This window comes from Squalius cephalus (genome assembly GCF_949319135.1).
Source record: "Squalius cephalus genome assembly, chromosome: 4".
Classification (NCBI taxonomy): domain Eukaryota; kingdom Metazoa; phylum Chordata; class Actinopteri; order Cypriniformes; family Leuciscidae; genus Squalius; species Squalius cephalus.
In genome coordinates, this window is record NC_137125.1 from 43,468,480 (window position 1) to 43,484,113 (window position 15,634).

Below are 15,634 nucleotides of genomic sequence, written 5' to 3' on the forward strand. Positions count from 1 at the left end.
TCCTGCCACAGATTTTGCAAATCCACTCCAACCTATCTTCTATAATTCATAAAGTTCCTGGCTGGGGTATAATCCAACCACTGGAATTTAAAATCAAATGCACAGAGGTGCGAGAAGCCGGATTCGTTATTATAGTGAGAAGTCATTGTGTGTGAGTGACCACAACATTGAGCGCCCGTTATTAATGGGGAGCTGTCCAGCGGCGCACTGACTGTAGTTTCGCTTGACAACAGGAGGGATAGCCCCATCCCGCTGGGGTCAAAGGTCATTAGTAACGGTAGTGGTATGCGGGCACTGCTTATATGATACGCTTTGGTCAGAGTGCCTGGCCTGATAGAGACAGAGAGAAAGGAGAGGCATGTTTAATGCATGGCCGGGTGTGCGGAGCTAGCCGAGGCTATTCCGGGCCGCAGTGATGACTATCACTGCATTAGAGAAGCTACTGGGCCGCGTTAATCTTTAATAACACACATAGGAGGATTCATGAGTTGCCTAAGATCTTCATGACAGAGGTCCTTATTCTTCTCAGAGCACGTGTGTGTGTATGACACTTGGCCGGCTGTTGACTGATGAGGTACGAATTTGGGGGTTTCATCCCAACTCTGTGTGTAAAAGGCAAACATAAGTATGTGAGTGTATATATAGTCCAAAAGTCTGAGGCAGCTTTGGTAATATGGAGGGTTTTTTTTTAAACCTGGTGATTTTTTTTTTTTTTTTTTAATAAATAAATAAACGCAAAAACAAAATGAAACCAACCAAAACCAAACCCAGAACAGAACAGAAAAAAGAAAAAGAAAAAAGAAAAAAGTCAAATGTTTCTGATTAATATAATTAACAAAAAAGAAGCACTGTCAGTAGTGGTCTCTGACTTTTTGAATCCCCTTTTATGTGTGTATGTGGCCGTCCATACATTTCTATTCCAGGCATTCATCCATTCCTCTTTGGTCTCCAGACACTCACCTTGACAACAGCTCTCTCACTGTCTATCCACACTTTCCCTGGCTACCGCCTAGCACTGGACGTTGCAAGTGAGTCAGTGCTCGCATTCCAGAGCATAGTAATTGGGGTGTCTTTAGTAACAGCAACTAAAGTTGGAAACTTACAAAATAAAACTTTTGTTGAAAGTGTTCATACTAGACAGGACACCAGTAAAATGTGCTCTAATGCTTCTGCTGGAATACTAGCCACTGATGACTAGATATATGCAGTATATACTGTATTCTGCCTGCTAGTTTAAAACAGTATATAAAGCAATGTGCATGAATTCAAAGTGCAATGTGCTACTTTTTTTTGTCACTTGACCCTTCACGTTCAATCAGATTTCAATCAGATTCAAAATTATGTCCATCAGTATTACATCCAGTTCATTCATGGAAAATGAAAGGTCAAGTCGAGTGCATTGTATTGTAGGATATAATTTAAAATATTTTAAAATGTAATTTATTCCAATGATGGCAAAGCTGAATTTTCAGCAGATTTTCAGTGTCACATGACCCTTGGAAATATGCTGATTTGGTTCTCAAGAATTTTCTTTTTTATTAGTATCTATGTTGAAAACAGTTGTGCTGCTTAATATTTTATTGGAAATGTGATTTTTCTTTAATAAATATAAAGTTCAATAGAAAACTATTGTAACAATATAAATGCCTTTACGGTCACATTTGATCAATTTAATGCATATTTGCTGAATAAAATTTGTAATTTCTCAAAAAAATATGGTGTACATATTATGAACTGTATACAAAATATGTACTGCATAAAGAGTAGAATGGAAGTATATTGAACACAGCCAAGCTTCGTCACTTTGGAAGTAAAAAAATAAATAAGAAAGAGACCACCAACAAACAAACAAACAAACCAAAATCTGTGTGTGGGAAAAAAAAATGAACGAAAAAAAAAAATAAAACACTCAGTTTCCCACAATGCACTGGTCATTTGAGAGATAAAGCCACCAATGTGCCTTTAGGTGAGTGTGACAGAATGTTCAGATTCACATTCAGCTTTACTATCATTAAATCTTAGCAGTGGGAATACACAATGACTTTTAACTCAAAAAGATAAGGCTTAGACTTCCACTGGTCTGTCAAATCTCAACCACAATCTCAAGCACACGTGTGGCTTTATTAAATTCGAAAGTTAGTGAGACGCAGAGGCAACTTGCTGAAGTGGCACTTTTTCACGGCGACTCCTTTGCTCGATACTCAGCTCTTTAGTATTTACTTATGCATGGAGCGCAGCAGAGAGGAGGGAGAGATAAAGGGCATCTGCAAGATAAAGCCATACCATAGACGAGGGAAACAAGAGGAGGAAAAGACAGCAAAGCAGCAATCCCCCCCCCACCCCCCAAAAGAGTGCGGATGTTCGCCAGCACCAAGCAAAACAAATAGCTGTGCTGCTCCCTCAGCCTGTTTTCTAACCTTTACCACCGAAAAATGCATTGTCTTCCTCTTCGCTGTTCTGTTTCTCTTTGATGTATAATGCAGTGCAATATTCACAGCTACGCCTCATAGTGTTTGTGCACATACGAGAAGGGTTATTTATTCAAGAAAATCCCTAGATATATGAGAAAAGATTTGGGGGGAAAAAAAAGAAAGGAAAGGCCCAGCTGAGGATACTCTTCAGACCTACACGCCGGCTGAGACACTTGTGTTGAATTCTAATTTAGGCTGGATTTGGAAATTGTGAAATTGTGCTAAAGTAAAAATGAGAGGCATATAGTTAAGTCCATATTTGACCCAAACATGGGTTGAAAGTGAAACAATCCAGTGAACTGATTTACTTCCATAATGTGAACTAGGATGAAAAAGGATGTTTAGTAAAAAAAAAAAAACTGTATTGAGGGACTCGTTTTTATTTGTTGGAAATTGATTGGATTTTGAAGAGTGGTCCCTACACACCATTTGGTTGACAAAGAACTGTCATCAGCTGAAATGGAAAGCAATATCAGAGGTGGGTGGAAGTTATTATATTTTGATGAAAGATTTTGAGGACAAACTTCTTTGAAATAACTAGAAGAATTGTTCACAATAATAACTGAAAAAATACTAGGAAAATAAAATACTATTTTAGATTAAGTAAATGGAGTCCATTTTTGTTACGCGTCAACTTTAAAGCCCAATACGACCTAGCCAGATGCAAAACCCGCAACTAATAAAGAAAGGATTTCAGTAGGCTTCTAAACACCTGGGAAGTACCCCTAAAACATTTTTTGCTCTTATTCTGAAATTTTTAACTGTGGTGGCCTGTCTGAAGTAAATGTGCGAGCGACGTTTGTCCTTTCCGTTGTGAGAGGACACCAAATCAGCTGGAGACGCTGCAAGGTGCACATACTAGCGTTGGACCGATGGCTCACCCCTAATCACCCACCGAGGGAAGGAAAAGTGAGAGAGAGAGAGAGAGAGAGAGAGAGAGTGAGAGAAAGAGAGAGAGAGAGAAAGAGAGAGAGAGAGAGAGAGAGAGAGAGAGAGAGAGAGAGAGAGAGAGAGAGAGAGAGAGAGACATGTGTGTGAAAAATGATTGTTGCACAACGAAAGCGACTGGCAGAAGATTATTCCAGCCTGACAAAAGCCCCAACTGGGCCACTAAAAGCAGGCTAAACAAACCCTCTCCATCCCTCTCCAATCAAAGCACATTGATAATTGCAATTGATGCTAGTGTTCAGCATATTTTGTCCTTTTAGATGCATAAAAAACAGCATTTGCATCTACACCTGAATGAGAAGACACAACAAAATCAGTTATGACATGACCATTCATGCTACGTGTGGTGAAACGATACTGTTTTTGTCTGATACAGACACACGGTGACACATAGGCCTGTAACAACAAGAACCAGAACTCCCTCATGCTCCAGTAAACTGAGAGGTAAACACATTTGTATGGACCAAAAACTGACTTTGTCAATTGCCATATTGAGTCATTTAGAGACATGCGAGGCCATTCTGGCTAATGGCAGTTTGCTATTGCACAGTTTGTTTATATAACACTAAAGTTTGACTTTTTCTTCAGGAAATGTCAGGCAGATGGTCCACGGAAATCTAGCCTCCTACACACAACCGACATGTTCTTTTGAAAGGTGATAGCGATTTTTAAAAAGATGTTTAACAATGTGAAAACATGTTATGTCTTTTGCAGTTTCCCAGGCGGAAAAGCTTTCCATCATCATGAGCCAATCAGATGACAGTGATGAAGCCTCAAGGGTGTGCTTATCATATTAGAGGACGATATCCTACAACTATCAGTGAGATCCTTTACCGTCACTTGGTCCTAATATGAGTAGAATTTCCTGACAGTAGAAGAACAGGAAAGACTTTCTCTTATCGTGGCTCTTTGTTTCTGCACTGTCCTATCATCATGGCAGTCTTCCTATCTTGCGTAGGGCAAGACATGACCAGATAATGCCCGGACGTGACTGGATGGATGGTACAGTAGTGTAGATGAATGAAAGGATGGTGGAGTGGATGGATACCTGGGGAAATATATCCGATAGCATTTGCATTCATCTCAATTCCAGGTGCTTGTTTGACGCAAGATCTGAGACCGTGTCCAAAAATGTTTTGCCTCCATCTGGGTTACATCGAGGCACATACCATGGAAAAGATATATTATATGGAAATCCGTTATATTTTTGCAGTGTATAAACACCTGAAAGAACCATATAAAAGTGGATTTTGGTTATACGCATAAAAGAACCAGTCATGTGATTATACTGTTAACTTACAATGAACTACCACTAACATCTCCCAACATAAAACAATGGACATCAAGGGACATGTTAAGTTACTCTCCAAGCACACCTTTCTAAACTTCTTGTTTCAAGTCTCTTATTTTAGAGGGGACAGGCTACCTGGACTACAAGCCCCTTTGTAGAATTTATTATATTTTTAAAATGTTCATGAGAGTATATTTTTAGACCATTGTAAAACATACAAAACACAATGCTGCTACACTGAAAACGCTCAAACTGACACACTATTAGAGAAAATGTGTTTAACTCTACGCCACCAGTGGGGGAAAAAAGCCTACAGAACTGTCCAGGAAATTGGCCCCAGCCATCAATAACTCCAAAAGTTTTGACACTTCTCAAATAGCATCCTCTGTGATCTGCAGAATTGCTTTTTCCCATCCCTTTGAAGAAATTGATACCTTGTGTTAAAGAGAGCAAGAGAGAGATCAAAAAGAAGGGATGGAAAAAAGATGTCAAACTAAAAAAAAAAGTGCTGCAACAGAAAAAAAAAAAAAAGAGTTTTACAATTACATACAATTGTTTCTAAATGTGAAACTGATGGAAGAGACTGTAAAACAGAGCTATACAAGGCAGAGGAGGACAGAAAATAGAAAAAGAACAGACAGATACAGTGACAGTGATTTGTCACTTGACAAGTGCTGTTTGAGTTCGTGAATGGGTTTATAGTTTAGGCGTAAACGTTTCCTCAGAAGTCATCCTCAAAAAATACAGTCACTGTCAAAAGTTTGAAAGCATTACAATGTTTTTGAAAGAAGTCTCTTTTGCTCACCAAGGCGGCATTTATAGTATATAAATATTTATATTTATAGAAATATTATTACAATTTAAAATAATTGTTTTAGCATCATTCCTCAAGTCTTCAGTGTCACATGATCCAGAAACATGTATTATTATTATTATCATCATTACTAATAATAAAAATACAATTAACTTAAATAATAGAAATGAATATTCTGTTTATGTCACATTACGGAAGTATGGTTTCAAATGCCAATTCATGTTGACACACAAACACACATCAAGCTGACAATCAGTGATTTTCGAAACTTCCCAAATGTCACTTTTAACCCAACTCCCAATACCCCCCTCCCCACCACAGCACAGGGCAGCTCTAACATCTGTTCTCTGGCAGGGGTGTGATCTCAAAGACTCTGGTCCCTGCCAGGCCTAATCACCTTTGAGCATGGACACATACAAGGGAAGAGATTATGGCAAACCGCAGACTGCCCCCTTTTCAAAATGCCAACTTCAGTCAGGGCAGGAGGGTTTAAATACCACTCAAATGTCAGCGTGAGGCCCCACAAGTCAAACTAAATTACCTCCTACCTGCTCCGTCTCCCCTCTCGCTGTAGTGAGCATGTCTCCAATTCGCATGCGTATCCAAACACACACACACAAATATAAAAACCCACAAATGAGTGAGTGAGGCTATAACATAAAACACTGAAAGTACTTCCAGACTGATTCAGGTAGTTGAAAGCAACGGAATCGTACACAAACAAACAGACACGTACACAAGCGGCCTTTATGGAGCAACCGTATTGATCTATTGGGAGATTTGATACACGGCAGAGTGTTTTCACACTTTGCGCTGTACAGTGCTAGCAGAACCCATATATTAGCGTACAGTGAGCGGGTCTGGAGATGTGTGAAGTTACCCAAAGGTATTATCGATCCCCTCGGACTGCTCCTGCCCAGCATCAATCAAAAAAAAAAAGAAGCATAAACTCCACACCTTTGAGATCTTCAACGTCAGCCTCTTCCACAGAGACTATTGATCACAAATTGCATGGTGAATTGATTGGCAGTAACATTAAGAGCCTGTATTGATTTTGACGTAAGTTTAGGTTCTTCTCGGTCACTGATAAAACAAACTCCTGTATCAGTCCGCACAGGTGCTGTTCGATCGCTGCGTAGGGGTGAATAAAGGGGTCAAGGTTTAGCATGGGCCAAGTGTCCCCTGTAACTACAGCATTCTGTTGACAAAAAAAAAACTTTTTCCATTGATGTCTATTGAAAAAATTAAGCAACATATACATTGCAACATATGCTAATATTTTATCTATCTGCTGCCTTTGACACAGTGGCACGGAAAAGTTTTTTTTTTTTATTGTCAATGTGCCCTGTATTGTAAATAACCCTGATGAGAAAAATATGATAAAATATAACAAAAATTCAAAATATTTGTTATAATATATATTTATAAATTTTTTAAAAAACTTTATAAAAAAAGTTTTTAAAGTTGGCACGAAACGGAAGTTGTGATAGTCTTTTCTTCCCTATTATGACGCATACAAGTGAAAACTTTTTTTTTAAGTATTAAAAAAGTAAAACATTTTGGTGTGCAAAATATGCTTATAATATACTTTTACACATTTTTCAAAATATATAAAAAAGTAGGGCTGTCAAACGATTAATCGCGATTAATCGCATCCAAAATAAAAGTTTGTGTTTACATAATATATGTGTGTGTATGGAGTATAATTATTTTCTATATATAAATACACACACGCATATATATTTAAGAAAAATGTGTTATTTATATATTAAGTATTTATATATAATATAAATTATATATAATATAAATATATATACACAGTATATACATGCAAATATTTCTTAAATATATACATGCATGTGTGTGTATTTATATATAGAAAATAATTATACACCGCACACACACATATATTATGTAAAAACAAACTTTTGTTTTGGATGCAATTAATCGCGATTAATCGTTTGACAGCCCTAAAAAAAAGTTAAACAAAGTTTATTCTTAAATACTGCAGATAAGACTGCAAAATATGTAGTATAATGTGTGTTTCTAAATTTAAAAATGTATAGATTAGTCTGCTACAGTTTGGCACAAATTGTCCTCATTTTCATATTATCGTGAACTAAAATGCTATTTCCGTCAACCAAAACATGTCACTTTACTTGACTGACAATATGACATTTTTAAATATGACTAAATTTAAAAGGACATTTCCATCAAAAGATAAAAACTATGATTTTGACAAGAAGTGATAAGTTGTGCAATTTACGGTAAAAAATATTAGACCCATGTTCCCAAAAGCAAAGTCGGCTACAAGGATATATTTTTTCCTCATAGGGCTGAATGTGTATCAATGCAGCGAAGAATTAAGCTCCACGAGCACAGCCAAGGTCGGGTGGCCACACATCAGGCTCCTCGCAGAGGACTATGACTGATAGCAGCCATTATGTGGCGGCAGGCAAAAGGTGGAGTGCAGTCACTCGTTTATTCATGCATTCATTTGTCCGGTCCGTCACCCCAGCAGGGACCAGATGAGCTGTCTATACTGTCGGAGTGATGATCCGCCTGCCATTCATCTCCGACGGACAGCTGTCTGACACTCCCTCTGTCCATCCCCTGCTGCTGTCGCCCTGCTCGCGTGAACACTGATAGAAGCTCATTTAGATTAATGAACACGGCTAGAATATATCAGTGTGCAGCAGGTGCCTCCACTTCATAGTGGGCGTACTGTAAAATATACAGCCAGAATCACAGCAGGCTAAAAGATGTGTTTTTCCCAAATGACATTTAGCAACAGGGTTAATGTTTTATATCCCGAAAGACAGGTTTGTAATGGACTAAATGGGCAAAAAGTTTGGCAAACTCAACACAAGTTCATCACTATTGAGGTTGCGATTGCTAATGTGATGTGAACATGAGAAGAATTTAAGCTGAAATGACACAAAATGAGGATGTGGTACCATTACGACAAATAAGACATTAAAGGCCTGTTTACACCCAGTCATTTCATGAGTTTTTACTGATCGGATAGCTATCCGATTTGTTAAAACGGTTCTGTTTACGCTTGCCCACATAAATGTGTCTCCGCAAAACAGATATAAATCCGATCTTCAACTCCCTCGCTATATGCAAATTTAACGGAGTTCACGTCAGTGAAAGCAACAGATATGATCTCCATTTTATTTATCATCAGTAATATCAAGATTAAAGACCGAAATAGGAGAGAGCGTGGCATCAGCACTGGTAAGAACATTTACTCTCACTACTTTTAATGAAGATGATTGTGTTTTGAGCGTCTGCGACTTACTTTCTCTTTTATTTTAAGCTGTTTGCATGTTGGATATACAAGAGATACACAGATTCATCTGCGGTGATGCGTGTTGTGGTAGCGCCGTAATATCTGGCTATAATATGTCATAAAGCCTATAACACCCTCTCACATGTTTATTTTCTAACATTTTGGGAGAAGTAAGATTTGCATGCATTTAGACTTGCCCAGTTTCATCTGGAATGCGGCCCAGATCACATCCTGATGTGAGCGATCAGATTTAAATCCTTCTCGAAAGCATTTCGGAGGGCATTTACCCCTGGTCTTTTCACGATCGGATAGAAGAAACGATTTGAGAAAACGCATGAAGTGACCAGGTGTAAACAGGCCCTAATTGTGAGGAGAGAGTTAAACAAGCCACATTTTATTCATGTTGTAGTTTCTCATTCTTAAGCTTAATACTTAATAGGGTTAAAGGTTTGTTCTATTATAAAACATATGCTTGACTTGACATGGGTTAAAATGTCTACAATAAAGTCTTTAGAACCAGGCTTCCATACTTCTGTGGTATAGCAAGGCAAAAGCCGTACATCCACAGAGTGTGCATTAAGGCCAAAGGGTCTTTTAAAAGAGTGCCTGAAAAGGGTGTTACATCCAGAACATAAAAACAAGCCTTCTGAGAGTGACACTGACCATTTCTGGAAAAAAAGAAATAGATAAATAAAAAACAGAAAATCAATGCACCATGGCTCGAAAGTAATTGCGAGCAAGAGGAGTATCGGGAAGTCCAGTCACGTTGTGGGCAGGACAACCATGCTTGGGATATGTCTCTGAATTAGAGTGGTAATATGACAGGGCATTAGTGGGTTGGGCCGATGATCCAATAGATTAGGAGATTGAAAGGAAAATTGAATGCGGAGCGGTTCAAAATGGAACACTCCAATTGATACCGTCAGAACAAATCAAAATCAATGGCAGGGGCTCGGTAAAGACACAGTAATGGCCGCCGGCCATGAAAAATATGAAAGGAATGGGAAAAAACAACCACATGTAATGGCGAAATAGATGGATGAATCAGGGGAGAGTTTAAACAGCTTGTTGAAATGCAGCTTTATAAAGCATGTTCAGCAGACACATTTGTGAACAGGACCTACCTAAGCAATGGCTGAAAGATGACCGTGATGTTTCTGGCTCCCGGTTTACACAGGAACTTAGTCTCTCCTCCCTCAATCAGGTTATCATCAGCTCCACCTGGACAGAAAGAAGCAGGAAGAAAAGATTAAACAGACTTTCAACTCAATTGATACGGGACCCTTCACATGGGATGCATTCTTGTGTTTAGCATAAAAGAATAGAAAAGAATGCAGGTGTTTTGAGAAAAATCGGTGAAAGTAAAAAAAAAAAAAAAAACGTGAAGCCTGTCACAATGATCAAAGAAGTGTTTATAGCACACAAAAAATGCTTCCATTGACAATAGTGTGTCAATAATGTCAAAACGAAACAAAATAAAATGAAACAAAATGAAACAAAATGAATCAAAACAAAACAAAAAGCAAACGAAAAAAACTAAACAAAATGAATCAAACCAAAAAGCAAAAAACAAAAGGCAAAAACAGAACAAAACAAAGCGAAACAAAAAAACCAAAGCAAAGTGAGGCAAAACATTTGATCAAATCATTGCAATTACCACAAGCCGGAGAGAGAAATGCAAGTCTCCCCCTCCTCTGTCTCCCATTTGCTCCTCTTTGCCTGTCCGTAGTCCTGCGCTAACAGGGTTAATAAGAAAATCATGGCTGTGTAACGCCATCATGATGAGACAGGGCCCAAAAAAATGAAGTGAGCTCCAATCCTTATTAGCTCCACTCATCCACAAGTAATCAATATAATTGACAACAAGAGAATCAAGTCTGCCATCAATAAGAACATTCCCGGGCGGACAGAAGGTGTGTGCGTGGCCTCATGGGTCGATGAATAGAAGTGCCACCGTGGCAGGCCACTGGCATCTCTCTCGCTCTGTGACAATGTTATTCATTAAAATTTCACAGCCCTTTGAGATTTGCCACTGGAGAGACTTCTGTAACTACGTAGCACTAAGCCCGGCCACCGCTATCCTGACAAACACCATGCAGGAAAAAACATCTGAGACACTCGTGTGCACATCACACACACAAGCCCCTCGTCGAAGAATCACTTTAATTGCTTTTATCAGTCAGTTGTTACAGGAGATTTCTTGCCCAGGGGATGGGAAATGAGTCCAGGAACACAAATTAACGGCGGAAGATTTCTGTGACGAACGTATATCACGTGTGTGATGGGTTTTGATTGCCATGGAATTACAAGTGAAGCAAAAGAGTGCGCTTGCATGATTTGTGTCCAACGTTGTAATCTCAGACCCACTGGTACGGGTTTAATCGCAAGTCTGGAATCAGAGTTATCTTTGTTCATTGTTTTGAGAGGCAAGACGTGCTTCAAATGAAGAACGTGTTCACCTTTTACTGCACTAAAAACCCCGCAGTGCACCTGTCCGGCATTCACACGCACCTCCCGCTGTTGTTCCTGTCATTTCCACCTCCCTGACATTCTTCATGGAGCACGTTCTGATGAAAAGCTCTCTGGCTTTCTCTCTCTCTTATTTCATTTCCACCACTTTTTCTCATTAAAAAAAGACAAGAGGATTCTTTATCCTCTCTAAAAGCTTTCTGGTTGGAGCTCTGGCTGTTTTTCAAAGTTGCTGCTCTGGAAAGGGAGCAATTTAGTTTCCTGTTTCTCTTTTTCTCTCTATCAATCCAATCTCGCTACTGCTAATTCAATTAAGACTCAATTACAAAACAAGAAAACACAGCTGACAACGCACACACTGACTCTGACCTAAACAAGCAACAGGAGGCGAGAAAAACAGAGAGAACTAGTACAAAGAAGAATTGCATGATAAAAAAAAATATATAAAATATATATAAATAGGTAAACAACAACTGAAAATGGTGACAGGTTTAGTCAAAAAAAAGTGACGGAATGACTTATAGCATCAGAAAGAATCGGTTCTAAATTATGAATAAATTATTTGTAAAGTTTTCCACCAGACATGTTCATGAAGTGCAATATAGCTGTACATTTTCCAGATATTATTTCAAATAAAAATCTTACAATGACGAAGGCAACGAGCCGAAACGTTTGTCAATATCTCCTGTCAACAATAAAACTTTTTTTTAGAGTGCAGACCTTTGCATTTTTGATTCTTATACATAGTGAGCGATTCATGGTGAGTGTATTGATTGGAAATAAAAATCATAAGAAATGATTATTTGTAATGATAATTATTTATTATAATAAGACAATAATGTTTTATGAAAAAAATATAAAAATGTTGCTAAAAATAAAAGACTGAGACCATTTTAAAAAAAAAAATCCTTATTGATGACCTTTACTAGTTTCTGCTTTTAAATATATTTCACTGCAATTTCAGTAAATATTGTGTAAAAAAAGTGCTCATTTAATTCGTAAAATTTTGAGCGGCTATCATTTGCCATCATTAAATTGTATCATGTACCACTTTGCTCTCTATATCAGTATGAGCCATTAAAAACCCCAAAACAGTTGATCACTAATTAAAAACACATAAATGAAAGAAGCACTAGCCAGCAGGTCAAAGAGTTATGCATCCAGATTGTGCGGTTACATTTAATGGCACAGACAGAGGAGAAAATGTCATCCCACGCCAGCCTGGCTTGACTCAAATCATTATTCAGATTCTAGCACATATTAATGAAGGTCCATTAAAATGTTGTCAGCACGACAGACTTTACTGGAAAAGCAACTGGCCAACATCTGCTGTGTTAAATATATCATTTATAAACAACAGTTTAACAAGTTATTTCAACATTCAAATAATAAACAAATGTGAATAAATACGATGAGTTAGCTGGTCCAATTTATTATTATGTCCCTCCACATCTGTTGGTGGTTTATTATTATGCTGAAGAGTGTTTCCTTTAATAATCTATGTGTGCATAAGATCATGCGAGTGTATACGAGAGGTGTTATAGCCTGGCCCGGTGGCCCCTGTGGATGCCGCTAATCTAGGATTGGGATGCGCCTTAACATCAAATTTACATTTCTATTATTGACAGGCACTCTCTTACCAAAGCGACTTACAAGAAAGTGCACGTATTGTGCAAGTCAGTCTGATGAGTGAAAAATGTGTGACTGCGCATACACGCACACCTCCCACTCATGTCAGCCCCCATGTAATCAAGCCAGCCAGTGACTTAGTGAAATTGCATTAGCTACACTTTCGTGGGTTTGATTAGAAATGGTCTGATCTGAGACTCTGTCCCTGCCCGGATCTACAGCAGAGAAACGTGTAGTGCCTTCACTAACACCAGCCGTCCCAGTGGATCTATCCGTGCATGTGTGTATGCGAAAGAAACAGATGCATGTCAATGCGTGAGGGCATGCAATCAGGCCGAAAAGTCTGCTGTGGAGTGTGTGTGTGACAGCAGAAACATTGACAACAGATCGGAGATCACTCATTTACAATGAGTGTCAATATTGTAGCATTGTTTGTGTAACCCAAACAGTCAACTCTGATCCAGCTGGTCCGTGTGTGTGTGTTTGTGTGTGGTAGACCAGTTAACACGTGCAGCACAGAAATAACACTCAGACTCTCATTCAAGGACAAATATAAAGTAGTGTGGCCCCAAAGTATCTGGACACTTAAGTCACACTAAAAACATGTATGAATGTCACTGCATTTGATGCAAAATATGACCCCAAGTGGCATCTGCAAACAAATCATGTTAGAATTCAGTTCCTTAGAAGTATCTTCTAGTTTTGCAATTACTTACTCAGGGTTCTCAAGTCTCACGCATTGGCCGTGAGACACACGCAATTCAACCAGTTCACACGCTCACACGCCACACCGTGTATTTCTCACGCTGAAAAGGCAATGCCAACCGAGTTGTCCTACAAGCTTTATATATAACGTTGTATACGAGGCGCGGGCACACAAAGTGAAGTTTCCTGCCGCCAGCACGTATCTCGGCCAGATTGCGTTCGTTAATAGGCAACATAGATGCGCGAACACACGGAACTTGACGGAACATTCTCGGCCACCGTACGTTCGTTACTAGGTAACCAACAACATCGCGCGAACACACGTCGTGATGATGGAGAAAGTAAGTTGTAAGAAAGCTCGTCTAACATTTTAAGGCTAGAACATTTAATATATAGCCCATCGTATACATTACTATTGATGCAGTCAAAAACTCTACAACTACTTTGCAACCAGGCCAGAAGCTTTGGCTCAGTTTGGCTAGCTTACGTTATCTGAAACTAAGGGAAATGTTAGTGGGTATGGGAAGGAATGAAGATGTATTTCTTCATTTTATTTTAAATACATTTAAATGTATTTATTTTATTTTAAATTATATTATATATTATACTGTATTAATAGTATTTCTAGTTACATTAAGGCTACATACGTATTAAAGCAGAGTGCTCTGGGTAATATTTTATATCCTGTCAAAACATAACGTTACATTAATCATTGATTGCCATTGCATTTGTATTTTTCAAACACTTGCAACACAAAACACATTTCATAAGATGGAGTGTGTACTCTTGTGTACACACACACACACACAAACACACACACATACCTTAATAATACTCTAATATGTCATTTGTTCTCAATGTCCCACCACACAATAAATCATTATACCATTTCGACTAGACACATTCAAAATGCAAAAATATTTGTTTTTCCAAACTGTTTGGAGCAATTTGTAAATTTTTTGTAACTTAATTTTTGAAATATAACATTAAAGAGTATATTTGATGTGATTAATTGCTCTGTCATTTATCAGATTTACCAGTTGTTATAATTTCAGTTTGTGCTGGTTAATTATGAACAATGGGTAAAATTGGGGGGCGGGGCCAGGTGGGGGCGGGGCTCCATTAGGGCTCCTCCCCCAACCGCATGTGATCTCACTCCAAGATTTTGATAAAACTTGAGAACCCTGCTTACTGGACCCCAAAGTCATTTTGTGTGGATGTATGTAGTCAAATATCAAGGTTCGAGGGTTTGGATGGTTAGCATGGTCCTGTTAGCCCCTACAGGTACATTCTGTAATTACTTATAATTAATCAATCTCCATTAATCATTCAAAATTAGCAGTGCATTTTGTCTGACAAGTGTGTCAATTAATACCATTTTTAACATTCTATCTATTTGGTATATATATATATATATATATATACACATCTATATATATATATATATATATAGTGTGTGTGTGTGCGTATAGCTGTTGACATTGTTGTTTAAAAGTAATAATTATTCATTACATGACAAACCTAACAATAAAACCTAACTTTTAAACCTGTGTGCTATCTTCCTTTAAAATTATACTTGCTTTGATATTTTGTTAATTGAATCCAGTGACACTTACACACTTTTTAGTGTGACTTAAGTGTCCAAATAATTTTTTAATGGGGCAAGGCCTTCCCAAAACATAAACGCATACTTGAAAATGCACATAAACACAAGGCACAGCCCATTCTCCATTTGTACAGTGCTCTGGCTTGGTCTTCACACCTGGTTATCAGTTGAGCTGCCACAGATAGACAGTCTACACAGCACAAACCCATACCAGCTGCCAGGTTTCTCCTAACAAAATGGAATGAAGATCGACAGGTGTGTGCGTGTGTGGCCAATCAGTGCTGTCAGGCAGAAACCTCGAACTTGAAAAAGAACAGGCCAATTTTCAATAATTCATGACTTCCCAGTTGGCCTGGTTATAATTCCTCTGCCATGTCTTCATGTCTGATTGGCTTCTGATGAGACT

General features: G+C 38.3%; 1 protein-coding gene across 1 annotated transcript in view; it reads right to left on the bottom strand.

Annotated features, from left to right (window-relative positions):
- Positions 1 to 15,634, bottom strand: part of exoc4 (exocyst complex component 4) — a 119,627-nt gene that overhangs the window by 59,410 nt on the left and 44,583 nt on the right. The window contains exon 10 of the mRNA XM_079868311.1: positions 9,944 to 10,040. Within this exon, the coding sequence (XP_079724437.1) occupies positions 9,944 to 10,040 (97 nt within the window). The remainder of the gene's footprint in view (positions 1 to 9,943; positions 10,041 to 15,634) is intronic.